The 27,126-nt window shown below is 43.7% G+C and overlaps 1 protein-coding gene across 3 annotated transcripts in view; it reads right to left on the bottom strand.

Moving 5' to 3' along the window:
* Egfr (epidermal growth factor receptor) overlaps nt 1-27,126 on the bottom strand; it is a 240,717-nt gene that overhangs the window by 58,425 nt on the left and 155,166 nt on the right. Inside the window, exons 1-2 of one of the 3 annotated variants that reach the window (XM_072298093.1) lie at nt 6,588-6,827; nt 83-510 (exon numbers count right to left, since the gene is read on the bottom strand). The exons of 1 other annotated variant lie outside the window; for it this stretch is intronic. In XM_072298093.1, the coding sequence (XP_072154194.1) occupies nt 83-242 (160 nt within the window). In that variant the 5' untranslated portion in view covers nt 243-510; nt 6,588-6,827. Of the gene's footprint in view, nt 1-82; nt 511-1,006; nt 1,169-6,587; nt 6,828-27,126 lie in introns of those variants that run through there. One more of the 3 variants, XM_019042398.2, reaches the window with a different exon arrangement.

The raw sequence follows: 27,126 nt of genomic DNA, 5'->3' as shown, positions 1-27,126 counted from the left end.
TAAAAAGCCATTTTTTATCCCTTTCTATAGAGGTCGGTTGCTCATTACCCAGAAATAAATGAAAAGAGGAAAAATGACTTACTTTTGCCTTTGACGAACTCGGAGGCATCGACGGACGAAAGGAACTGAGATAAATAAACTAGAATAAGAAGGGGGACGGGCCAGAGGGCCCAGGGGGCGGCGGAAACGCGAGGGGGGAACATGAGACGACTCAATCGCATCGCGACGGGGCATCGTATCATGCTTTACACAGATCATCGACTTTTCGATACTTCACTCATCGATGTCAATCGATACACAACCGGAAAAAGAGGTGGGCGACACATGCCAACCGGTGGCTATCACCTTCACTAACACTAATAATAGGGAATTAGGGAACACCGGGGTTTCACCCAGGGAGCGAATAAACTATGAAAGGTTCCATCGGCTGCCTCCATCGATGGCTCATCCGTTGATCGCTGATGACGTTCGTTGATCACCGGTCGCTGCGTTGGGCCCCCATAATTATGCCTGCAACACACAAAATAAAGAAAATTGTTAGAAAAACGAAAACATATCGTAATTGGATTAAATCGGTTCCGAAGAACTACTGAGAACTACAGTGCAAAAAAATAAAGCGAAAACATCTATTTTGACAGCCCCCCGCACCGTCACATTAAACTCACACGACCCTTAAAGACATCAGTGTGGTAAAAATATTGAAAGGCCTGGATACACGCTCAAATTTCCGTCAATTTCCTATCAAAATAATGACAAAAATGGCGGTCGAGAATTATCTAAATTGGTATCTAAAATTAATTTAAACAGCGTGTTGATTGAAATAAGCACGATTGTGTGGAAATCAAACGAAGGATGAGACCCACAGTTCCATCATCTACCATCAAATTTTGGCAGGCCGCAAAAAATTGATGGTAGATGGTGCGCACCAGTCACCATTTGATCGGAAATTGATGGACATTTGAGCGTGTATCCAGGCCTGAAGGAACAGATGACGAAGATGAATCACCTTAAATTTTCCACGAAATGATTCCGCGACGAAGAAAATATGGCATACCGGTCAAGCAGGCGAAAACAATGCGAAAAATATGGCGAAACTCACGCGGAAAAATCCCGAATGAAAAATCGCTCGGGGAGCGACAGCACAAATCCGCCGCATAAATATCTCCGAACACGTCCAGAACGCGCTGACGTGCGGGGAGGACTCGCGATCCTCGCAGAAAAAAAGGAAAATGCGATTGCGGCCGAGATAGAGGGGCGAAAACACATGAGAATTATTGGACTGCCGAGATGAGGAGGATAGCCACCAGCGTAGAATGCACGAGCCTGACCCGCTAGGCAAGAATCCCGTAAACCCCATGGACGAATCTGTACTGGATAGGCTTTTCCTGCACGAAACGGGAGAAGGCTGCATCGGCTCAATTTTCGGAATTGCACGGCGGCGAGGACGATTACACCCGAGCTTATGTAACAATTATAAGAATTATAAAGCGCATAATAAGGCACAAGGAAGGCGCGGTTCCACGGACAGTTCGCGACGTGGAGTTGGAGGAGCCGTTCGACCAAGTGCAATGATTTTAGATCCATCCGTTGCTGGAGTCCTATTCTGCTGTGCTAAGGCAGAACGCCGTATGAGCCTTGAGACGTTACCAAATTTCCTCCAATAAAAACTTGATTTACCGGGAAAATTACGAATATTATCTTCCAAAATTTATAGACAATTTTGTACGCAATTCAATATAAAATATCTGAAAATTTCAAGGAAAAGTGTGTATGAATGTTGTAAAAAATAGATATTTTATCCAGGAAAATTTGGCAACTCTCGAATGTTCATACGGCGTTCTTCCTTAGCACGGCAGTATTATAGGGAGAGTATGGTCGATGGAGGTTCCACCTCTGATTAACTTGGCCATTTTAGGTTTAATAGAGCTCATGGGATCCAAAAAAATAAAATGAATGCCGTCCTGTTCCGATGATTTAAAGTAACAAACGATGAGTTTTATTCGCTTGTATCGCCGCGAACTTCAAATAACTAGGCGACAAGTTATAAAATACCAATCCCGTGCATTATATTAGAAAAATATTTTCAACCTAGGCCTCAATATAAGGTTGGCAACCCCCCCCCCCCCCCCCCCCCCCATTCGCCCAATCCAGAGTCGCTGCTATTTTGTTGGTTTCTGGGAGTCTCTTTTAAACCCAGCGACCGAGATCTCTGTAAAGAAGCACTTCCGTGCCGTGGCCACAGACGTTGGTGACGCAAATAGCTTTTTTAGTGACAGACACTATTACATGGTTGAAAACTATTGCACTCGTTGGCGCGGCCAACTTCTCGTCACGCACCGCGAGTGGAAACGCGGCTTAAAGCATTGCATCGGGCTGGTATCCGAGCTCCTCCGCCGCGCCGCGCCGCGGGCGAGATGACATTCCCGGCAATTAGTTTCGAGAGCGAAGAATTTAAATCAAAATCAAAATGGGAAAAAAGTTGGCCCGCCGACGGACGGGGTCCGGAGGGGAGATTAAAAAACTGATAAAAGCGCCGACTCCCAAGTTCACGGCCCCACCGGGTTGTCAAGTATGCCAAGCGTTACCCTTTGCTTGAACTCTTTACCCTTGCTCATTCCCAAAGATTTGAAACTATTCCTAACGGGTAAGGCTCATAGTTGTTTGAGAGTACCTAACTGCCTACCTCAATTTTTCCGTGTGCCCGTACCGGTATATGGCAAACGTAGCACTTTAACAGACCATTCAGGAAACTAAAATTGCAAATTTTTGCTTCTGAATTAGGCACTCCTCTGGCATAAAAGTATAACTACAATTTTGTAGGATCTACAAAATCATGTTGCTACATTGTCAATAGGGTTTTAAAAGTAGTTACATCCTACATAGAAGGAGCTACAAATATTGTAAAACGCCAAAATCTCTGACGTTTCAGAGGTTCGCTTCCTGATGATCCCTGTTCTATCATGGTATTTCCGATCGCTGAGATAAAAAAAAACCATGAAAGAATGAAGATGAAGGTGTGATTTTGCTTAATATTGATTTCTGTCGAAGCGAAAAGGTTTAGTTCGCATCATGAAAGACTGGAAAACTCGCCAACTTGAGAAATATCCGACCGAAAATGTCAACAAATCAAATCGGCGCAAACTTTGCGGCATGCAACTATTTTGACGCCTGGAAGCTGGGGAAGTATAACTCGCTGATTGAAGGAGTGTTGTACCCCGAAAAGAAACTGAAGGGAAGAACACTATTATAGACGAACTTGGGTACTTATTAAGGAAAACAAGATGCGATTTTCCGAAGTGTGAGGCAACACATTTGCCACCTTTCAGTTAAACACCACCCCCACCCCCCACGCGGTGCTTTACATTGGAACCCAGCAGCAGTGCTCCCATGCCATGTCCGTCAAGAGTTCGGAATTCGGAACTTTTTGTTCCTATTCCTCCCACTCCATGACCGTCAAAAGTTCCGGGTTCCTTTTATATTTTTTCAAAAGTTCCGAGAAAGTTCCGGAAAATTCTGGGGATCCGGAGCATTTTGGGAATTTCAAAAGTTCCGGGAAATATTCAGTAAAATCTCAAAAGTTCCGGGAAATGGGAGCACTACCGGCACGATAAAAGCTGTTACAATATCAGCATGGAATCCAAGTAAGAAGTGCACGACGTGGCAACGAGGGTACGGCGAGAACTTGAACTCGGTCTGGACGGGAGAGCACCGGTGGTGGAGGCCAGGGAGGGGTGGAGGGGGGGGGCGAGAATGTAAACAATGCGCAACGACCGGAGCAGACCATATACGGGCCCGTAAAAAATAGAAATAAACAATGAGGATAAATGATAAATAATTAAAAGGAGGCCTGAATACACGGGGAGAGATAAGTGAATAAAGGCCGGCGGACGGGGGGAGCGGAGGGGGGGACGAAAATATGCGCGAGAAAAGTGGGAACTGAAATACTCCGGCGCGAGTGACCGAGAGTCTCACTTCTCTGAGTTATTGGCCTATTGTTTTTCGTCATTCGTCCTTTAAAAAGGACAATTATCCCGGGCACCGGCGGGATAGAAACATTTTAACCATTCCGACGGCGGGACAGGGGCATTTAAATAAAAATAAACTCCGGTCATCCTCTGGCTGCTCGAGCACCTTTAATTTCCCGAGCATTCCCCGAATTCGTAAAACTGCCTTTACGCTCCAGGTATTTGACTATTTTTATTGCGATCTGCGGGCTGATTATTGAAATTGATAGAAAAAGCAATAGACATAGAGGACAAAAAGGACATGAAGGGATCCTATTGGCGGAGGTGGGTGGTTGCAATGGACAAAAGGACACAGGTAATATCTAACTAACGGCAACCCACGAGAGACCCGATAGTTAGTTCATCATATACCACCTTAGTCTATAAGAACCACACATTTCAACCAATAGGATCGCTCTAAACTCCTTATTTCTTCTTTGTCTATAGCTTTGTCTATAAATTTCAATAGTCGGCCCGTTGGGCGACTATTGCATATTTTCGATTGCACTTTGCATCAAGATAGAAATCTTGTTACAAAGCAAGGGACAAACCGTCGAGGGATCGAATTCGTTCAGAACTTCGAGTGAAAACCCTCATTTGAGAAACGTCGAAAAAATGAAGATAATGAATTTGCGGTTGGTGCGTTTTTTACCAATAGAGAGAGTTACTTAACGCTGGCTTCTCTTCCCTCTGGTAACGCAGGCTCATACCCTCTCTCCTCCCCTAGAGCGTTACGTACTTCATGAACGCTGCCTATACATATAGTAATGACAGGGGCGTAAGAAGTTGGTTTACTTTTCTAACCACGCGTTTAAGTCTCCAAGTCGATGTATAGCCTCGGAGACTTGAGATGCGAATATGTGACTTTCAAGATACTTTCAAAAACTAGGCTTCAACACCCCGAACACACAGTAATGCCTCTCGAGATAACAACTGCAGATGACGTCATCCATCCTATTTTTCTACCGGCAACATCTCCATGTTCTTGTTAGATTGGACGCAGACTTGACTTATCGTCTCAATAGGTCTTGTTCCTTTCTATACGACAGTGCGAGCTACAGCCAACGACACGATTTCACACGGGAAACTGAAAAAAATTGAGGATTTGCTCCACATCTTGGCTAGCGACTTTAGTTTTTATACGGGGAAAATAATTTTCGATGACGGGACTGAGTATGGTAAAGTTGGCAGTGGTTTCTAGGAGGTCGGCAGGGAACCGATCCCGCAGCCAGGGGCTTCCATGAGTCCAAGAAGCGATGAACTCCCTATCAGCACGCTTTCATTTTAATAAAAGACATTCGAACGATATTAGCCTGGATCGGCCTGCCTCCTCTGGACGTTGCCTAATTTCTTTTGCATTTTCTGTTTTATTCTTTTACAAGAAGAATCACGCCATATCCTGCTTTAAATTACTGGGAGCATATTCTTCGTACTAAGAGGGCAATGCGCGAAAAATTTTAAAGGGTTATAAACCTTAGTTTTACCAGGAAAATATAAGTTTTACCAAGAGTACCAAGAAGAGTACCATGCAAAAATCATTTTAAAAAAATTGTTGACGAACAAGAAAAATTATTTCTTCTACTTAAAGATATACAGTGAAGAACATTTAGGTTACCTTGGATGAAGATTTTTCGAATTAAAATATCCTGTATCTTTGCTATCGATCACGAATTTCATTTTCTTTGAAAAAAGAAAAACCTCATCTGAATTTGTTGACAAAACAAAACACTTCCTTCTTTTAAAACACATTCCTTCCTATTCAAAAACACGTTTCTTTCTTTCTTTAAAAAAACCCACTTCTTTCTTTAAAAAAAATTCCGTATAGATTTTTGCATTAATCGAAAAAAGTTGTTTCGGGCCACATTTAAGGTAGAATGCACTTCTTTTGGATTGAAAAGACGTATATTCAACCATCCTTTCTGGCGCATTACACGTGTGGAAATGTTAAAAATAAGACACCGTGGAATGCACCTACACTGCGGTTAAATGCATCCGTTTTGCGCGGCAACAGTTGACGGTGCGGGCGGGTCTTGTTGTGCGTGTGGCAACGGGAAGCTGGCCCCTGTTTCTCTTGAGTGCCTGCCCTTGTTTTGTCGCGAATTATGTCGCGGATCGCCACTGCCCAGTGCCCAGATGGTCGCGGCCCCCGCTGGCATCAGTCCGATCGCCCCCCCCCCCCCCCCCCCCCCCCGTAAGGGATCGGACCTAGTGGACGATGACGCATCCAAACTAAAAAGCTCCCAACGCGACACAGCGGCGCCCCAAAGTTGACGCTGCTAATTGCGAGAACCTCGTAAGTGATGCGGAAGAACTCACGGCAGTGTCGAGGCATGTATAATATCGATATTTTCCCATTTGAAGTTATGTTAGATAAATCGATTATTGAGATGCGGTTTTAACGTGTCACAACGGCTCAACGGTAAGTCACCTCTCATTGCGTACTCATGAACGCTCTCTATCACAGATATTGGGCCGTGATGCAGCCATCGGGCGGGCCCCTTTTCTGCTCCGCTATTTCGTGGGTAAAAAAAAAGTTACAATAATATTTAATTACTTGGACCACCAATAAAAATAACAGCTTACCTGCAGATCGACTGAATCCTCCTTTTTTTCAGTAATAATCAAATTATGATTTCCCGATTTGAAACTTCTTCATTCCTAAGCTTGAGAACGAGACTAGAATTTGAAGCAACACTACAGTGACAATCTAGTGGAGTTAGCAACCGTTAAAGTAGGACCCATTTGAGGTACAAATAAAAAAAAAACCAAATCCAGAATTCGGGAATGTAAAAAATTCGAAAGCCGGCGGAGAAATGACGCGCGGTTGAAAGACGGACTTCGACGACGAATGCTTTCGGAGCAGCTTATCGTGAGGCCGATCTGGTCGAGGAAACTACCGCTTAGATAAGCCGTGCAAGCGCATTGGCCACCGCCCCCCCCCCTCCCCGCCCGGGGAGAAAAGGGCCTAAACAGAGCAGCCAGAGCTGACAGGCGGACCCGGGTTTACTACTCGGAAACACGAATTCCAACGATTAAAAAAAAAATGTAATTAAGCGGCGCGATAGCCTTCCAATCGTCCACTCACACATACACACACAAACACACCCACTGGAAACAACAACCCCACGGGAGACTCCCCGGCCGCGGGGGTTGGGAAAAATGACGGATCGAAAATCGAAAAAATGAGGCCAGATATGATAATGAGCCTAAGACACAGATTGGGGAAATTAAAAAACGCCGCGCTATTAAAAGGAGTGAAAAGGCGGGGGGACAGGTGAGACGGGGCGATAGGGGGGCCGGGGGCGGGGCGTGAAAAGAGGCCATTGTGGAGCGCTCCTTTGTTTGGTGGCGATTGGATATGTCGGACGGTGGATGGCGCGCAGCGTTGCGGAAGATAGCAGTAACTCCGCTGGGACTTGAGCCGTGGTAAGCGAGGGCTCTTATGGGACTCCGGGTTCACACCGTGGCGGAGTTACTGCTCTTGTGCGTAGTATGGCAGCGCGGCCGGGTTCATCGCCGCCTCCCGCGGCGACGCATAATGGGAATTGACACAAGGTCCTCCAAGGTTGTAACAACGCTTCAATACGCACCACTACCTATACCCTGCTCCACCGACTCCCCCCGCACGGCCCCCTTCCTCCCAAAAATCCCCGAAAACTTAGAATTCGGCCAATGGGGCGTTGCCGAACTGACCCGACGCAACGAAACTCCAAGGCCTCCGAGGCCAGGAACTGTTGGCTCCTTGTCGGGATGGTATAGCTTACTTGCGAAGGACGAAAATCCAGTTGTAAGTTTCATAATAGGAGTGAACGGTGAACTTAGCGCGGTTGAAGTACAGGGTAGATGTCCCTGGAAATTTTACTGATTTTGGTTCGTCATAAGAGGGAAATTGTCTGTTTATTTTCGCTCGGCCCTCTATCCATACAAAATAGACGTCGCAAGCATAGAGAGGACATATCAATGTCATATTGATGAAGAAAGTTGAAATGTGCCTATCTCGGATTAAAGCATGGCAAATCCCGCAAATCTCCGCGCATATTTCAATATGGGGCCGTCCCTAAATTACCTAACGCTTTTGGGTGAGGGGAGGGGGGGTCGAGGAGAGCGTTACGCCATTTTTTTTTTTTTTTTTTTTTTTTTTTTACGTGTTAAAGAATAGGGGTCTACGTCACAAAAGCGTTACAAAGTGGAGGGGAGGGGGAGTAAAAATGCCAGAAAACTGCGTTACGTAATTCGGGGACGGTCCCTACTATGGAAGAAAACTTACCGACACATTTTCTTAAACTTTTTGGTCATTTTTTATGATTTAGTACAAAATATTCTCGGATAATTTCAAAGAGATACTATGGATAACATCCTCTAGAAGAAATAAAGTATATATATTTGGAGCCAATCAGATATTGTACGGGAACGCCATATGAAGGTCTAGATTAGTTATTTTAATTCCCAGAGACAAACAGTCGGGCAAGTGCTTTCGTCATTGGTAAACGGGCCCGGCACCTCCTGAGTGGAAACTAACCTTTCGGTTGGATTTCATTTTACAAAAAGAAATCGCAAATTTTGGTTCATCCAGAGAAGCACCCATCTGCATGAGGAAATTAATGGTACAAATGCTGTATTTAAAATGAGTCCAAAATAGTAATTCCCTGTGGTGCAAGCACAAAGGAGTCCAAATGTCGACAGAAATCTGGCATCGCGGGATAACAGTACCACTACGCGGCGACTTGGTCGTACCTGGCCTACCTGTCCGTCTCGATTGTCGCGTGTGTGTAAAATGTGCGTTTGTGTGCGTGCGATGCCGCCGTCATCAGGGTCTTCCCCGTCCCTGAGTCCTGGACACTGCCGCTGGACGGTCCGGACGGCTGGAGCCGTGCGCTGTCATAAAGTCCTGCCGGGACCGTGGCGAAAGGCACAAAGGCAGCAGCTGGAAACTCAAGACCGGCCGCCAAAGGATGACTTCGGGACGAGTGGCTTATAATGAAACCGTGATAAACGGCATGATAACAGGCATCATAACAGCCTAGATACCATGCGCGCTGACCGACAAGATAACCGGGTCCGATAAGACCCTAATAAGAGAAAGGCATTGATTGTGAGTTGTAAGTCAGTTGTAACAAGAAAACTAGGATCTAGGAAATGGGCTACGAAGAATGCGACGCGAATTGAGAGGTGGGTTTAGACCTCATTGTCTTTTGATGGCCTACAGCTGGTCTCCCTGGGATAATTTTCAAAAATTTACGACTGAATTGGGTACAATTTGGCTAAGTTTGTCTCCTGAAGTTCAGGATGGAATCGCAAATTTTCTTTACGTTTGAAACCCACCCTTTCTGTCTTTGGCTCCTGAAAAATATTATCTGAACGAATATGAACAGAGGTACTCGATGACGTTCAGAGAACTTTCCTCCAAGTTTCATATAAATTTTCTAAAAGCTTCAAATATTTTCTTGAGCTCGAGAGACCTTAACGCGGAGTCGCGGACTCACCATCTCAAACAGAAGAGGGAAGGCTTCTTCTTCACCCTCTCCACCATAAAACTGATTTTTTTCATCTTCCTTCCTCTGTTCTGTCCTCCTTCTTTCACTTTCGCGCGAACGACTAATCGCTCTTTTGGCCCCTCAACGATCTTCCAGCGTTTATAGAGGCTTTACTGCAAGAAACGGAAGGTCCCGTCAGAAAAAAGAGCTTTTTGTATCAAAGTACGTACAAGCCAAATGATTGTACCAAGGTCCAAGCAGAGAAGGGTTAAAAAGTCGGAAAGGAAGATTCAAAATCAGCTTTCTAATCGCAACCCAATTCTACCGTGCTAAGGAAGAACGCCGTATGAACATTCGAGAGTTGCCAAATTTACTTCGATAAAATTTTTATTTTTGAGGAAAGATTTGAATATATTTTCTTAAAAATCTCAGAATCGTTAGATGAAATTGCGAACAAATTTATCTGAAAAATTGGGAGGAAAATACTCATAAGTTTACCGGAAAAGTCGCGTTTTACGAAAGGAAATTTGGCAACGCCTGACGGTTCATACGGCGATTTTCCTTAGCATAGCAGAATTGTAGGCGTAGGTACGCGCTTTCAATAGGAGGCATCAACCGGTACACGCGGCGGCGCGGGTAGTTCAAACGTTACATCGAAATAATTACTTACTTGAGATAACAGTAATCGATAGAGCTATAATCAGTTATAAAGCTCGTACTTACAGATAAGGGAAATTTCAGGGCATGAAAAAGGGAGAGAAAAGGGGAGGAGGAGCCTTGGTGGGCGGGGGCGGGGGTGAAGGGAAGCTGTAGCACGATCGCAAGGATGCCAGAGTGTGCAAATAAAATTAATACACTGCGCGGCTATTTACAGGCAGAAAAAGTCCCGGTTTCAAGCGACATCTCGCAACCATACGCGATCGGTAAACCGATGATAGAGAAAGAGTACTGAGCATGCGCAATTATTCAGGAATGGGAAACAGTGAGACGAGGATCGTGGCCGTAGGAAATTCGAACGGAATGAGCCGGCGATGCCGGATTGGGCGTGATTTGATTCCTTTTTGAATCTTGTTGATTTTACGTTGTGTGGGTGGAAATTGTTGACTTTTCGGGTAAATCTTGAGACCGTGGGTGAGACTGAGTATCGGACGGAGCTCTCCGCTGAGAACCAATGAGGCGAGCGATAAACTACATTAAAAAATCTGCGAAAGGACGGTCGTCAGTTGTACCGCTCCGCGAAATAACAGAGGAGCGGAAAAGCAAGAAAATACCATAGGAATTGCACTAACAAATAGTGACAGCCATTGTTTTCACGCGGTGTTTTGGTCTAACGATAGTAGACCCCTGGATCAAGGAAATGTCACAATTTATAGGAAAAAACAAACAAGAGGGAATAATATGGACAGCTGTAAGACTTAAATTTGTACAGTGGCGTGGCGTGCTTAGCGATCTATCGATAGTTCCCCATTAGAAGCTGTGGTAAATAATCGATTATTAAGGTGTTCGCTGCGAACACCCTGTTTATCGATACTTTTCCATAGGTTTAAATGGCAGATCAATCGATATATCGCGAAGCACACCACGCCTCTGAAGGCGTAATGAATTTCATCCCTTCTCCACCCATGAGGGATTAAAATATTAGCCAAGTTACTTTGTGCTCTGCTTCCCATCGTAGCAGAAAATGCGCCCGTTAATTTTCTTACAGTGCGCTTCAGCGGACCCACGTATAAGTTCGATGATGATCTGTCGACATTACCGGGATGCGAACCCAGAACTTTTGGACAACTCTCCTTTCATAAATAATTGGATCCGTTCGCGAAAACGATAAAAAATTAAGCTCAGAGTTGGCAACATCGGAATGCACTCTCCGATTAAAGTTGCACTTACTGAACCGCGTTGCAGCAGGCAGCGCTTATCGCGAGCACTCGGGCTGCTTCGGCGATAAGACTATTATTCCAGCGTATCTGGAGCTACGAAACCGTTTTGGAGCCATTTACGCTAAAATCCTGGCGATATCGGACATTAGCAGTTTTAACGAGCTATTAGACGCACTTCAGCTTAAGCTCCCTCGAGAGGCTGACAAACTCGAGCCACGCTTCCACAGAAAGCGCGCGACACAGAGCTGACCGCAAGAGTTCGACCGGCCGCGCGACTGAGTATAAAGATTAAAAATCTGTCAGTTTCCGCAAACGTCGGCATCGCGAATCTTCTTCTTAGTAACAACAAGTAGGTTTAGAATCAATGCGTCCGATTGTGCGGCAGAACCGCGCAGTTGAGTTCGCGTCGCGCATCGCTGGTGGAACCGTGGCTTTTAAGAGATTCCGCGCGAGAACTCGTCGTTGGCCCGACTCCACGACTACCTGTGACAGAGATTGCCGGATGACAATGAACCTACCGGAGATAACGGAGGAGCTGAAATTTTTGGCCGGGGGCGTGGTCAAGAACTTGCCCCTGAAAAGAGCGCATTTCCAGAATTTCAGAAATTAGATACCTTCAAGCTTTAAGACAACTTACTCGTGGGGGGTCCTCTTGGATATAAAAGTTACTGACGACAGCCGTTTTATGGCCAAGGCTTGCATGGATGGCATCCAAAGGCGGATCCAGCAATTTGGCAACACTGGATTCCCTCCATTTAAACCTATGTTAAATAATCGATTCTTTTCGGAGCATCTGGCCCCTCCAAGAATCGATTTACATTTCCATATGAAAACATGGAGAAAAACAATGTTGCAAATTTGCTGGATCCGCCAATGATGACATCTTGTTATCAGAAGAGTAGCCAGAAGAAGCACCCCATACTAGGTCGCGCCCTTGCCCCAAGAGTCAACTTTCTTCTATTTTCTCCAAAAATTGTCATTTTCGGGTGTACGTAGGAATTTCCTACCCCCAACTTACCCCAGTTGAAGTAACTCATGGCCGCCCCACAGAAATTTCTTAGATATATTGATTTTGATTTCACGTGTCTGCGTATACATCAAGTCCACCACTCGAGCAAAATTAGGCCGGCGTGAACTCCAGCGCCCACCAAGAGCCCACCACAATGGCGAGGCCTGAATAATCGATTATTATAGATATTTCCCCATTTGAAGTTATGGTAAAGAATCGATTATTAAGGTGCTTGTTGCAAACACCCTGTTTATCGATCCTGTTCCATAGGTTTAAATGGCAGATCAATCGATACATCGCACAGCACGCTACGCCACTGGCCCACCGTTTATCAGTGTCAAGAGGAAGGTGCAAGCGAATTTAATTGTTTTCCGCGTTTTCCAAAATAGGCTCTCGTCCGCCCCTGGGCCCCAGGGGCCTGCCCTTGTAACGAATCCCTAATCGATATAAAAGAGCATTCGCAACCCAATACGAGCCTTCGAACCCGTAAGAGTCCCAGCTTTACGCGTCTCTTCGATAAACTGGACTTGCCCTTTTCTGACAAAAACGTTCCGCGGAATGTAACTGGACTGGAGTTCTAGCAGCAGGCGTCAGACTCCCGGCGCCATCATCACCATAACCAATCAACCCCCAACCTTTTGCAGCCTTTTTCAACCTCTCCCACTCAAGACCGTCCCTAAACGCTTATTAATTCCACAGGTAGACCCCGTCGTCCAGGTCGGCCTTGGCCATTTACATCGGCTTACGCCGAGAGGGAGTGTTTCGTACCGGCAACAGATAGCTTCGGATTTGGGGAGGATTAATCAGTGAATTGCGATGTATCGATTGTTCTGCCATTTAAATCTATGGTAAAGAATCGATTATTAAGGTGTTCGCTGCGAACACCCTGTTTATCGATCCTTTTCCATAGGTTTAAATGGCAGATCAATCGATACATCGCCGAGCACGCCACGCTCCTGGGATTAATCTACTTTGCTAAGGTAGAACGCCGTAAGGCCTAAGCCGTTGCCTTCAGACGTCACCAAACTTCCCCCGATAAAATATTTAAAATATAGAAAAGCTACAAATATTCGTGCTTAAAATTTTCAGATAGTACAGTTTAAAGTATGAACAAAATCCTGTGAAAAATTGGAAGAAATCTATCTACAAGTTTCCAGGCAAATTCGAATTTTATCGAGAGAAATTTGACAACGTCCGAAATGCTCATAAGGTGTTCGTCTTTCCCACGGCAGTATGTTCTTCGGCATATGGTGGCGGTATCATAGCGTAAAGTGATCGCGGTGAAAGCCTTGATAGCTCATCTTCTTGCGAAAATCTGAGGGCCCGGGTTCGGGATTGAGAAACTACACCATACCCCCTGTCACTCACCAGTCACCGTATAAAATCTTGGAAAACAACGCACCTGAGATCGTGTGTTTTAGATACCCTGCATTATCCATCTAAAATTTAAACGGGCTGATGGGTAACATTTTTGAGGATTTATGGGTGCGGTCATCTTTGCTTCGAGCAGTACCGCAACATTTTGAATTTAGGACTCGACTCCCTGATTTTAACCCCCCCCCCTCCTCCCCCCCCCAAAAAAAATTGAGAGATCAATCATTCCACAGTGCGTCAAGTGAAGTGAATATTCAAGATTTCATCTGGAAACAGTTTGAAGTCACTTTGAAGCCCGGAAGAACAAGACGAATTGAAACATATATCGGCGATACTAACACATTAATTGTGTATTTTCATTCTGTGTATTAATACTTAACGTTGTACAAAATGATTTTACTTAAACTTGGAGGTATTTGTTCGGGAATATTCACCGCCAGAACTGTGCAGAAATAGGTTATTTGCAAAATAATTAAGATTTCCGATGATTTTTGCCTCCATATGTTTTATAAGAAAGTTTGAAAAGCTCGGTGATCCAGGGGGTCCGAGGGAGACACCAAAGCTTTCGATCGAAGTTGATCCCTGCTGTCGTAAGTCCCAAAAATTTCGAATTTGACAGAGTAAGATTGATTGTAAATTTATTTGGTCGAGACTATACTAATTTGCATACAGAACTTGCGCAGTCACATTGGGACTGGAAGGAAAGGAGAACGCAATTTGTTCAATTTCCATGTCGAACAAAATTACGCTTGATTAATTCAGCTGTCACTCCGGCCCGACCAATTTTTTCACTTAATGAAAATTCAAAATCCTAAAAACTTTCCGACAAATCCTTCTTCGGATTATTTTCCCGAACGGGTCGAATTTCCTCGGACCAAGACGCCCTTAAATCTAAAAAAGGACACAACTACTTACGGAATTAAAGAGAGAGGGAAAGAGAAAGGGCGCAAAGTCTGCAGGTAAGGCCTGAGTCAGCAGATCGCGCGGCATAAAAAATGCAATTAATAAGGATAAAAATCCACCCAAGGCCGGCTAAATATTTAGAAGGTATTCCAATGATTCGTTTTGTTTTCTTCTCTTTTAACGGCCTGTGCATATTTGTAGCTCGGAGAGGCATGCAGTCCGGTTTTTATGCTAATACCTGAAAGGTCGTTCGCTCGTTGTAGCAATTTGTCGCGATATCGTGAGATAGAGAGATGACGAACTGACAATGAGCCTGCAGAGGAAAGTCTCAGGCTCTGGGATCGTGGACCACAGATATATTTTTGGAGGAAGTCGGAAAAATATTTGAGGACCAAGAGGAAAAGGAGGGATTAAAATGGGTGTATTCTTCTGCGCATTTTAAAGATTCTCGTTTTCAAAATCACGAGGAAAAATATTGAAACTATTCCAGAAAGCGGAGTCAATCATTGTGGTTTCAATTTAGACGTTCGACTGGACTAGGTATCAAACAGAATTGACGCCAATGAAACCGAGAGCTTTACATTGCGACGGGATCTTTTGACCTCTTCCTCACCGAATCTGACCGAACTTAAATCATCACCCATTTGACCTCAACAAAATTTCTTGCTTCAAAAACTGCTCAACCAGGAGAAAATCTTTAATACTTGTTATTTGTGACTTGAAACAAGTTTTGCATACTTTTGGAGAAGCAAATGGAGAATCAAATGATGTAATTATTTTACAATATAAATTTCCACCGGGGTGATTCTCATCATAACGTACCAAAAAGTAAAATCCCACAGCATCACTTCATAGAAGAAAGTTAGATTTCTCTCTTCTCTAGGGACGGTCTTGCATAAAATGTTTCGGGGACGCTATTTTAACGTTGTATAGAAAGAATCTCGAAACAAATTACTGAATAATGAAATGAGGATCCAGCAAACAGACATTATTTCTGAATCCAGACATAATTTCTGGGTCCACATCTCCCTTTTCGACGCACCTCAAGCCCACGCATCAGGTAGAGCGCGGCCCACCCCTTCCAGGGCCCAGGTAACTGGTAGCCCACCCCTTTTTCGTGCTTCTTAATCCCCCAGATTCCTATCGTACAAATATTTCAGCTTATCATTCCGGGGTATCATCCAACAACCCCTCCCTCCCTCCCCCTATACACACACGGGCACAGGTGAGATGCAGAGGCTGACGAGCCCGTATACAGCATCCACAAATTGCCCTTATGAAAAAGGTTGTTTCCATATTTTTTGAGTTTTTAACTCATTAAAACGCTGAAACAAAGAAGGATGACAGGTGAGTTCTGTTGACAAGTTGGGCACGTTTATCCCGCGTTGCGTGCTCAGAGAGCGACCGGTCGGTTGGTTGATGAAACGAAACTCGCCTCCTTTTTCAAATTGAATTTTTTTAATTTATTTATCCTTATTTTGAATTTTCATTCGAGAAATGAGACCGGCAAAATCTTTAAAATTACTACGACGAGATATTTAACACATCTTTATGATAATAATTGTCTTTCCTTCGCTTGATGAGCGTCACATGCCGAGAAATTTTTGGAAATGAGACCTTTTGGCCGAACCCATTGCTCATTACTTTCGTTGATAGTAATCAATGTAGTAATGATCCCTGAATGATTATTTTTCACCGCAAAGGATCATTATGCAATATTTCTGGAAATGAATGGTTCTAAATTTGATCTCAGGAGGAATTTTCAGTGATTGATAAGATTCGTCGGATAATTTTTTCTAACTTCATATCAGGTTATACATGGAATTTATTTTAAAAAGTTAAGTCTTGACGAATTATCTACGGAAAGAAGAACATGAGGATCTAGTAATTTGCTCTTCTTCATTATTTCATTCACGCAGGTCAAAAATTTAAGGCCATGAATTTTGATCACTAATAAGGCACTGGAGCGTCTTCACCGATTAAAAAGTGGAAACTCAAAAACCTGTAGTTTGCGAAAAGGTGGTCGCTCTTCCTAGAGTACCTTTATTGACAGAGTATGGCCATTCGTATCTTTTTACTACAGGAAAACTGTTCCGCTTTTTGATTGGTCAACGAGTTTTTAGGCTTCATGATGCTCTTAGGGCCGTAAATAAACAAGCAAGATGGCGGCTCACCGTAACATCGATGAGAAGCTAAATTTGACAAAAATTTCAATTATGCGGCAGTAACAATTTAAACGAGCATATCTACGAATAGCACACGAAAAACACATGAAAACATTGTTAAATTGCCTTTCACCTTTATCCCAGGAGGATGTAAGATGTGCATAGCCTCAATCTTGCATGCTTGCTGATAACGGCCATCTTGTTTGTTTATTTACGGCCCTAAGAGCATCGTGTCAGCCTATTCGCTCGCGACCAATGAAAAACCGGAACAGAAATGGCCATACTCTGTCTATAAAGGTACTCTAGCTCTTCCTGAAGCAAATAAGGCTAAAAACACCTATTTTATCGATTAAGTATAAGTATGTCCCTTCAAAGAAGAATTTTAATTCCACCTACTTCCAAAACAAGCTCTGGCTGCGTTCATTCCTGCTGGATTCAAAACTGACACTCCTATTTAATTGAACAAGCTGGCAACACAGTGCATGGACGCGGTGACACTTTTCGTTACATTACGAGAAGAGAAGCGGGGTAAGTCGTATTTTTCAGATATGACAACGGTCCTCCAGATCAAGCTGCTGATAAAACAAAACATATTTAGCACTTGGTTGGGTTCTCAAGGAATATTCTCCTTGGTGCCTCTATATTCTACCACCTCCTGTCTTTCTGAGGACCCCTCTCTGCTCGATTGTCTTACTTGTGTTTTTTTCCCCTGGGTTGACCGACTTTAATTCTCTTTTTGAGCATCGTCTTATACGCCCCATCTGAGCAGATTCTTCCATTAAAACCCTCTAAAAAGAATGGAGAAGTAATACCCGAGAGGTTTGTCGATCACTCAGGAGGGAATGACTCCAGGATTACGACGGAGTAAAAAATCAATTACCACTGATGGAACTTTTATACCTATTTTTATAAAAAAAAAATGGGAATATTTCAACACTAAGATTCTGTTGTCACAACTAGAATATAACTAATTGTTTGCGTGATGTGAGTTGCTACACGTCGACGCAACGAGAATCTGCTGGGGTAATGATTTTCTTTCTTCCAATGACTGCGCTTTTCTTTGTTGTATTCGAGCGAAGAAACAAATTCCGTCGTAAGCCTTAAAATTGGCCTTATTTGTTGCGTTCTTTCAAAACAGAGTGCCCTAAGTGTTTACTGTTAAAAAAAAAATAAAAAAATAAAAAAAATAAAAAATAATAAAAAAAATGCACCTTGCGTTTTTAAAAATCAGCGCATTGTAGATCGAAAATGCCACGAACTTTGCGGGAGTTTTTTCAAGGAAAACTTGGGAAAGTCAGGAATTTTCCCTCCGACACACTGCATTCTAAGACTTTATCGATCAGGGGTCGTTCTTCATTAAATGGATAAAGGTTCAAGAATCAAATCCCCAATAACGATTCTTCCAAGTTGATAAACCGTTTTCCTCCATTGAAATCCACTGTATAAACATCGATTGTTTTTCAAACTTTTAAATGGAAGCAGAAGAGGATTACCAACTTAAAATAATCTTCGCCTATCAATTACCCGACCTAATACCACGGCGGTCAATTAACCTAGAGATAATTTTCCGAGGGAGTTTTTAATGACCGCAATTCCAAAACGAGCGGGGTTATTTTACTTTCAAATACATTGTAGGAACGGCGGTTGACCAAATTAGGAGGAGACCAAATTGGCAATAAAATGTAGAAAAAACTCCGGCCGCTGCCATCTTCGAATGATTTATAATTAAAATTCAGATTGCGTCAAGATTTTCGGCCCGTTATGGTCGTCCTAGGGTCGGCACGCGACTTCACGGTGGTGCGGGGTTCGAGCCCCGGTCTCGACATGTGACATCCAAGGTCAAGACTCCGGTTTTGAATACCTGATGAAATTTTGAGCTTATGACGAAACGAAATACCGCGAAAATTATTGTACTTTTTTCGATACGGATTTCAAAAAATTCCGTTCAATTTGGCAAATTCAGTTCATCCTTTGTCCGGGACGAATATTACGACTACGAACGAGAGGCCATTTCATCATAATTTTTTCTCTAATCGTTTTTTATTGTCAGATTAGGGATTTTTTAATATTGTTTCTGACCGCGGAACGACTTTTACGAGCCCTTAGCTCTTTTGGAAAAAGAACCGGTCCAATCAAAGTACGCCTGTTCTCGGAAATATCCGACGGTCCTGTTGTCCCATTCCGTTTTTACTTTTCAGAAAGTTATGCGACTGAAAATATAATTTGTTTTCAGAGTTTCATAATAATCCTTTTGCCTGTCTTTCAGCCAGATTTCAGTTTAGTGAGTTACATGATCTAAAACACGCATGATGATAATATGTTAAATGCAGTTCACGGGTGGCGGGTTCACTCAATTTTGATCAAATTACGGTTCTCTCTTATACATGAACCTCTGAAACCACGAACAAAGAGCATAACTCGATAAATTAGTTTTAAATTTCATTAATAATCCACTTAAAACGAGAAAAAAGCAAAATGCTTTTAACGCATACTGTAAAGAAATATACTGATTTTTCTTTCACATTACTATTTTATACAGGTTTTGCACGTCGCTGCAATCCTGTGAAACTCAAACTCTCTTGAACTAATTTACACGTATCAATCTGGCGATATCTGCTAGGTTGTTTTCCGTAGAATTCGGTCTAATTAATCAGTGACAGACAGGTCAAGATCAGTGAACACTCGAAAAGTGGCAACGGGCCCTAATGTGCGACGCACGCAGAGTAGTATCAATTCAGTATTTATCAGTGGCGTGGCGTGCTTTGCGATATATCGATTGTTATGCCATTTAAACCTATGGAAAAGGATCGATAAACAGGGTGTTCGCAGCGAACACCGTAATAATCGATTCTTTATCATGGGTTTAAATGGCATAACAATCGATAAATCGCAATTCACGCCACGCCACTGGTATTTATTTGTCTATTAATATTCCACGTCAGGTCTCGGGCGAGAATATTAACATTTTAGGTAAAACAATCGTTGCGTATGACGTCAAGCCGCGTCGGCTCCCTTGAGACGTCAAGACCAGCAGACAGCGCTACGTCTGCTACTGATGTCAATTTTGAGGAAAAAGCTACAACTTGTTGTCAAGTGAAGCTTAAATACACCAGACTAAATCGGATTTGTTTCCGCGACTGCCGCACAAGCATTCAAAAGTTACCAAAATTCCCGTGATACAATTTTCAATTTCGAATCGACTCATGAAGATTTGCCCTTCAACCAACACTTGACCAAACAGCGTATAATACTCCGTGAAAAATCCAATATGTACGATAAATACAACCATTTTCCAGAAAATTCGTATGTTATGAGAAAACACAAGACAACGTCTGAAGGGTCATAAAACTTTTTTTCCAGCGCCACAGAAGTGCATGCCATCTCAGTATCACCCAAAACTGATGAAAATACAAATTACATGAGATGTTACACAATCCGATTATGAGCATCACACATCGTATACGTCGTTTTTACAACAACAAACAAGGTTAAATCATAAGGGCGCAAGATTTCGATACGATCACCATAATGTTCTACTCTCTTTCAATTCAAACGGAGGCCGATGGATTTTACGATTCGTTCGAGCGAGAAACAGTGCAACATTTCATGTTCAAGGTCAGGACACCGATGATGCACAGATTTATGCGGCGAAATGGAGGAAACAGCATGAAGTAGTACGGTAGTGCGATGCACTGAATTAACACTGGTATACCTCCATACTATGGGAGGGCGTACGTATACGGTATCGATGGTTGCCCATGTGTGTGGGCGCAGCTTGGCTCAGACTCGGATCTTGGCACCCCGCCAAACTACTCGCCGATCCTCGGTTGCCACGACTAAAAAGGCAACATTTATTTGTAAACGTACTCGATACTCGGAAGATACTGGAGAAAACCTAAGACTTTTCACTTATGTCGTCGGAACGGTGGAAACTTTTCCTCTCGGGTATCCATCACTCAACTGTTGACCTACCTTCTTGTTGGATTTTGAGCGACGTGTTGAAATATTCGTTCGGCAAACAAGCCGATGTTTGGTACACTTGTTGCTTATCCCGAAGCTCAACAACCAACAAGAAGGTGACCAACACCCGACGAGAGGGTCGATGGTTGCTGCTACCCTATAATGCGAAAATGATGATTCCTCGAAAGCAAAAGCTTTTACCCGTCGTCAAAAGGTTAAAAAAGGGACTCCATTTGCCTCTGGTTGATAAACTTTTGAAATAATGTGAAATATACGTCATGGCTGAGCGGATGTATGCATTTTTGTAACAAGGTGTGAATATTACTTTGATTTAGGTCTACATTTTTCATTCCCACTAATTTTCATAGAAATAAGTAGTAAAAACACTTTGGAGACTTTAACGCAGAATAGGAAATTAAACCGACCTCTATCTGCGTTGAGATTCGGAGGAAAAAGAGAGTAAAAGGAGAAGAAGCGGATGAGGAAAAAGGGGGAGAGCAGAAGATGAAGGGGAATAGGAAGACGAAGGAGAAAATGAAAAAAGGGGGATTAGAAGACGCAATTTTCTTCATCTTATTCTTCTTCTCCTTCTGTCTCATCCTCTTCTACTACATTTCTTCTTCTTCGTCTTCTTCTTATACTACTACCTCTTCTCCTTTTTTTTCCTCCTCTTTCGCCTCCCCTCTGCGTCTTTTGATTCTTGATGCATTCCTATCAGACATAATTACATCAAAAAGACTATCGACGGTGCAAGTCGGCAATCACATAACTCGTTTGCGGTGTCTGAAAATCTCCGTAACTATGTTATTTTTTTAAAGGAGAACAAATGGACATGATTCCTTGCAGTTTTTGCAGAATTTTCCTCGCACATAGAAGAAAAATCACGGCAGTTTTAAGGAATTACCGTCGAGTAGTTTTCCGTTTAAAGAATAAAGTATGTCAGGAAGTCTGCGACGTCGCAAATCGAGTTATGTGATTGCCGACTTTCACCGTCGCTATGCTTTCGAACATATGTGCTTTCTCAAAACATCCCCCGAAACTACGACCCTCAGTTTCTTCCAACCTTAGTATAAGGACTGTAGTTCAGAACTTCATCTTAAGGCTGCATCTTGTTTCCGGCGATAGGGAAAATCCTGATTCACTTTGGTGGAAGAACTGGCGGCAGTGGAGGATCGACCAGACGTCCACAAGGCCGCGGAGGCAGACACACTGCACGGCGACGACAGCGCCAAAGTCACCGACTCGCGGCGGCGGCGGCGGCGCGGTCGCGGGTGCGGGAATAAAACGCTCATCAACGGCTCGCCCAGCTCCTCAACCTCCACCATTTTGCCGCCAAAATCCCCACCGCCCCACCCCACAGCTCGGAATAACATTATTGTCGCCGAGAATAAGAGTAGACGCAACATGCAACCGGAAACTTGATCCGACAACTCTGGATGGATGCAGAACGATGTGGGACTTGGCCAGGTAATACACCGCGAGATTTGCAGCCTAGCCTCATCAGACACGAAATATTTTTGAGACCCTTCATTGAAAATCAAAACGCTGCAGTGGCGAAGGGTGAATGATCAATTGTCGATTTTTCCCCTATTAAGGCTATGGTAAAGAATCGATTATTAAGGTGTTCGTTGCGAACACCCTGTAAATCGATCCTGTTCCATGGGTTTAAATGGCGGATAACTCGATAAATCGCGAAGCACGTCACGCCACTCTTCGGTATGGTTCTGATTGAGCAAAAAGACATTTTGACATACCTGAGAATCCTGAGATGGTAAAACATCAACAAACTGCTGCAACGGTAGGTAAAAAGTACGGTAAAGGAGGGCCTGCGTTCATATTTCTATTTCTCTGACTATACCTAGTAAAAGCTTTTCTTTTTTCCAGTGAACCGGTTGCACAATTAACTCATGGCACAATGATTCAAATACTTTGACGCAAGCTGAAGATTGCCATCGCCAAACATAAAAAATCTTATTAGACTGATATGATTTCACAATAAACCGATATGGAATACCATTGAGAGACAGAGATTTATGCGTTCACTTTCGAGCTAAAAGCGTTCCGTACAAAGAAAAAACCTGGTCAAACTAGAGTGAACTATACCGAGCACCATTGAAAACAGAGGCATACGCGCTCTGGTACACAGTAACTTAGCGCGCACTTGTGATAAAAAAACGCAACTGACACAGAGCATACCGTTAAACCAAACTGAACAACATTATGAAGCGGACGCTTTTACGCACGCAGTATTAGTAACGCATCTTGACTCATTCGGTAAGAAAACTTTAAAGGACGCAACGCATTCTTCGTGAAATGACTGTAGGGTTATCCTCGGGGATTTTTAATTGTTTTCTACTAGTATCTTCAAGGAAAGTGTACAGAGAGAAAGACGTTCTCATTGGAGAAAAGTTCCTATACCGGACAGTCTCGTATTTCGCTCGAATTGCGAGCTGAACGACAATGGATACAAATTGCGACAGAGGCGTCAGGTGGTACACCGAAATTGCACTGCTGAAACTGTGCGAAACGCGGCGGGGAAATATTTGCGGTTGACCCACAAAACGAAAGCCGAGCGACTGATTCCTGAGGAGTCAAGGAGACGCCGAGATGTTACGAGCCCTGGCGACAGGGGTTCATTTAGATACTTTTCCGGGCACAGTGGTACCAAATTCCAGCACTTGGCTCTAATTTACACGATCTGAAGTCATTCCGAAGTAACTTAGTGTCCACTCCTGATTTTTCTGGATTTACCTCTGGAACAGGGTGGCATGAAATGTGAGAAAGAAATGAAAGATTGGAAATTTTAGTGAATCATTTCATGAAATTTCATGAGGCTGGGAAATATTTCCTTTTTTTTCAGGGGCTAGAGTACGCAACCCGCACTCAAACACACCAAAATAGAAGAAAGTCACAATTTTTATATTTTATGAAACATGAAAAGGAACCGGTATTTTTCGATATCTTTCTTTAAGTGCTGAAATTTCATGAAATATTCCACGTAAAATTTGAATACTTTATTTTTCATGAAATTTTGTCGTCCTGCTCCGGAAGTGATCCAGCTACTGCGTTTGAGCACGTTATTTTGGGGTGGACGGGGGTTTGGAAATTACCCTTCCCTGAATTGTAAACCGGACCTCTTAATACGTCGACTTAATAGGCGAATTTTCATGAATTTTAGAGCAACTTCTGAATTTATGCTCTCCTCCTTTCCCCCCGGAAAAACTGGCTAACAAAACGCTCGCATGATCGCATTAAAACGATCCCATACACTTTTTAAACTATTCTAGGTTGAGATTATTCAGAGAATGTCATGAAAATCCACCTAGACAAATCCCGAGGAACTACAATGAATTCATTTGAAAATATTAAGCCACGCTAGAATAGCTTAAGGATATTTTGTGCACGATATTTTAAGAAAAATGGAAAATTCTTGACGGATTATTATAAAATACTTTCATAAGTACAGTCAAAGTAATATGTGATACATCTACGTCTCTATCATCCTATCTCGAGATGTTACTTACGAGGTTGGAAGTTTTAGTGTATTTTCCGAAGAAAATTCACTATTTTTAAAGATAAGATTTAGAATCAAGTCATTTTGACAAAATCTCCAACCCGACGGAGTTTTCGCGTTGCATCCGAAAATTCCGGCCAAGAACTTGCCACTGTGCGACGCTAGGCGCCCTCCCTCCGTTCCAGCCATCAACGTCACAGGAAGAGAGGAAGTCGCCTGGGCCACACCCCCGCTGGCGTCTGGAGCAGGAGCCTGATTCTGACCGTTAGGTAAGTTACAATCGCTTGACGGCCAGTCAGCTTGGAGATCACCGTTGCGTCAAAATGCTCCAGCAACCATCGGTTTCCCCGTCTTCCTGCGCGCGCCACAGCATCCCCGCTTCCTGACCAACTGGACCACACAGGCGCCGGATCATGCGGGAGACACTGTGCTCTCCCCTTAGTGCGGTCCGGGATTTATGAGCTTTTCCGAGCAAACGTGGCAGCCTTTGACATTCCTATCCTCGCCGCAATTACTGCATTGATATACCCGCAATTTTACGTAAAGCTAAAAGCTGCGAAAAAATTAGAGTAATAATGGAAGGGGATCCAAAAGGAGAGAACAAGGGCATTGATGAGTATTCTACGAACATTTTAGGAAAAAGAGGCCGGAAAATGTAAAGCCAAACTGGGTTTGTAGTGGTTGGAAGTCTGCAGTTTCCGTTTAAAAAGAAGGAAAAACAAGGAAAACGCTGTTTCGTGAAAAAGATATCTGCTGAAATTTTAATCTTTCAGATGCAGAGCATAGACTCGCGTGCTTGGAATGCAGTCTAAAATGTCTCCTGACATTGAAATAAACTTTATCATTCAAAACTGACACTACAGAAAATTAGAGAGAGCTTTTTCGAAAATCCAAATTTAAAAAAAAAAAATACCTAGTTATTCGACCCGACTCGACGGATATCGTTCTAATGAAAATATTTCCTTCTGTAAGCCTCGGTCCCTTTTCCCGTTAAAGATCATCTTTTTCAGCTCTACTTTCAATCCACTGAAAACGTTGCCTCCCTTGTGAGTTGTCCCTGGCCTGAAGTCCCTTCCCCGAGGAACGTCACAGCATACCCGACAATTCTGCCTTGCTCGGGAAGAACGCCGTATGAACATTCAAGAGTTGCGACATTTCCTTCGATGGAATGTTCATTTTTGAGGAAACTTTCGAATTTTGTCCCTTGGAATTTTCAGAACTTTTCGGTGAAATTGCGAGAAAAATTATCTGAAAAATCGGAAGAGAAACATTCACAAGTTGACAAGGAAATTTGTGTTTTATCGAGGGGAAATTTGGCAACACCCGATGGTTCATACGGCGTTCCTCCTTAGCACGGCAGAATTCGATACTGCGCGTGGCAGTGCCTTAAGTTACATTTGAACGGATTTCTGTCAAACGGAACTATGTGTGTAAGAACGTTAGTCCTGTTATGCATAAATTCTTATGGGTCTCAGGGCTCATGTCTTAATGCACATAGTTCCGTTTGGCAGAAATACGTCCGTTTCAGTCGGGGTCGTGTGATGGCAGACGATTCAAGTCGGACTCGACGTCGAAGACCATGACCAGCTCACGAAACACTACTTGACTCTATTTCCAAGCGACGCGACGCGGCGTTCGGCGCTCTCTCGGAACAAGAGGTGGCGATCGACACGGCGCCGGGCTCGGATCAGCGGAACCGATCCGCCGGGGGGCGGAACGGGGAGGGGGGAGGGAAAGGGGGGCGAGGCACGAAACAAGAGATAGAAGATTAGGAATGCCGGGGAGTCACGACGGGATCCGGGGACTTGGATCCAGGGCTCGTGCATAAATCAGCCCCCGTCCCACCCCCGGCACCCTCCCGAAAGGGGGGGCTCCGAACATCTCGAGGATTCGAATGTTTCCGAGGGGAAACAGGAGTATCGGCCGATTGCGCGAGAAAGTTCTGTCACTTCCATAGAAAAACTGGTTGGGGTTATTACGATTAGTTATTCGACTTTTGAAGCTCGGTGGAGGCTGAAAAGCATCCGTTCGATCTGAGTTCGAGCTAACGATTTCAGTCGTCGGAATGGAAACCCAAATCAAACCCAATTGATGATGATGCCATTCAAGCTAAAAATTAAGCTTACATTTTGTTTCAAGCGCAACGATCTAGAAACGGTAGATTGGTGTTGGTGGTGGCTGACAAAAAAACGCGACACACATGGAGCGGTCGTTCGGTAGGCGGACGGGGAGTGGAAATGACCAATTGCTATCTTCGTCATAACCTTAAGTACGTGGAATCTCACGCGAGTTTTTACAATAAATGATTTACCGTTGAAATTTTAATCGTAAACTCAATTGAAGAATGGCTAGGTTTCATATCTGGACACAGATTTTCAAACAGTTGGTTACGAATTTGATGTGAGTCATTGTTTAGCAACAGTCCCATAAGAAGCCATGGAAACCGACTATCTTCGTCCTAACTTATTGTTGCTCCTAGTGTGTTACTAAATTCACCATTGGCCTGGCATAGGATCCCCCTATCTATAGTTTCTAGATCGTTGTTTAAGCGTCATCGATGCGGTCGCAGCTCTTCAATCCGACCGTCATTTGCGACAAGTGAAATGATTAGCATCAGCTTTGGTTCGTTTGACAAAACACTCGGCTTGTTTCTCACCATTCATCATGGAGCGAGTATGATGATTGGTCCTCGGAAGCAGGTCCGGCGCTATGGGAAGTCGTCGGTTGGAGGTCTCCGGGAGGGACATTTTCTTCTCGACGAGCGTTATCTGCTGGAAGCCCGGCGATGATGGCCGTTGAAAGGCTGCGGCTGGGTGCGGGCTGCTCGCTGCTCACCGGTCATCGGG

Source organism: Bemisia tabaci, chromosome 3 (assembly GCF_918797505.1).
Source record: "Bemisia tabaci chromosome 3, PGI_BMITA_v3".
NCBI classification, from domain to species: Eukaryota; Metazoa; Arthropoda; class Insecta; order Hemiptera; family Aleyrodidae; genus Bemisia; species Bemisia tabaci.
This window is presented reverse-complemented; position numbering and strand designations above follow the sequence as displayed.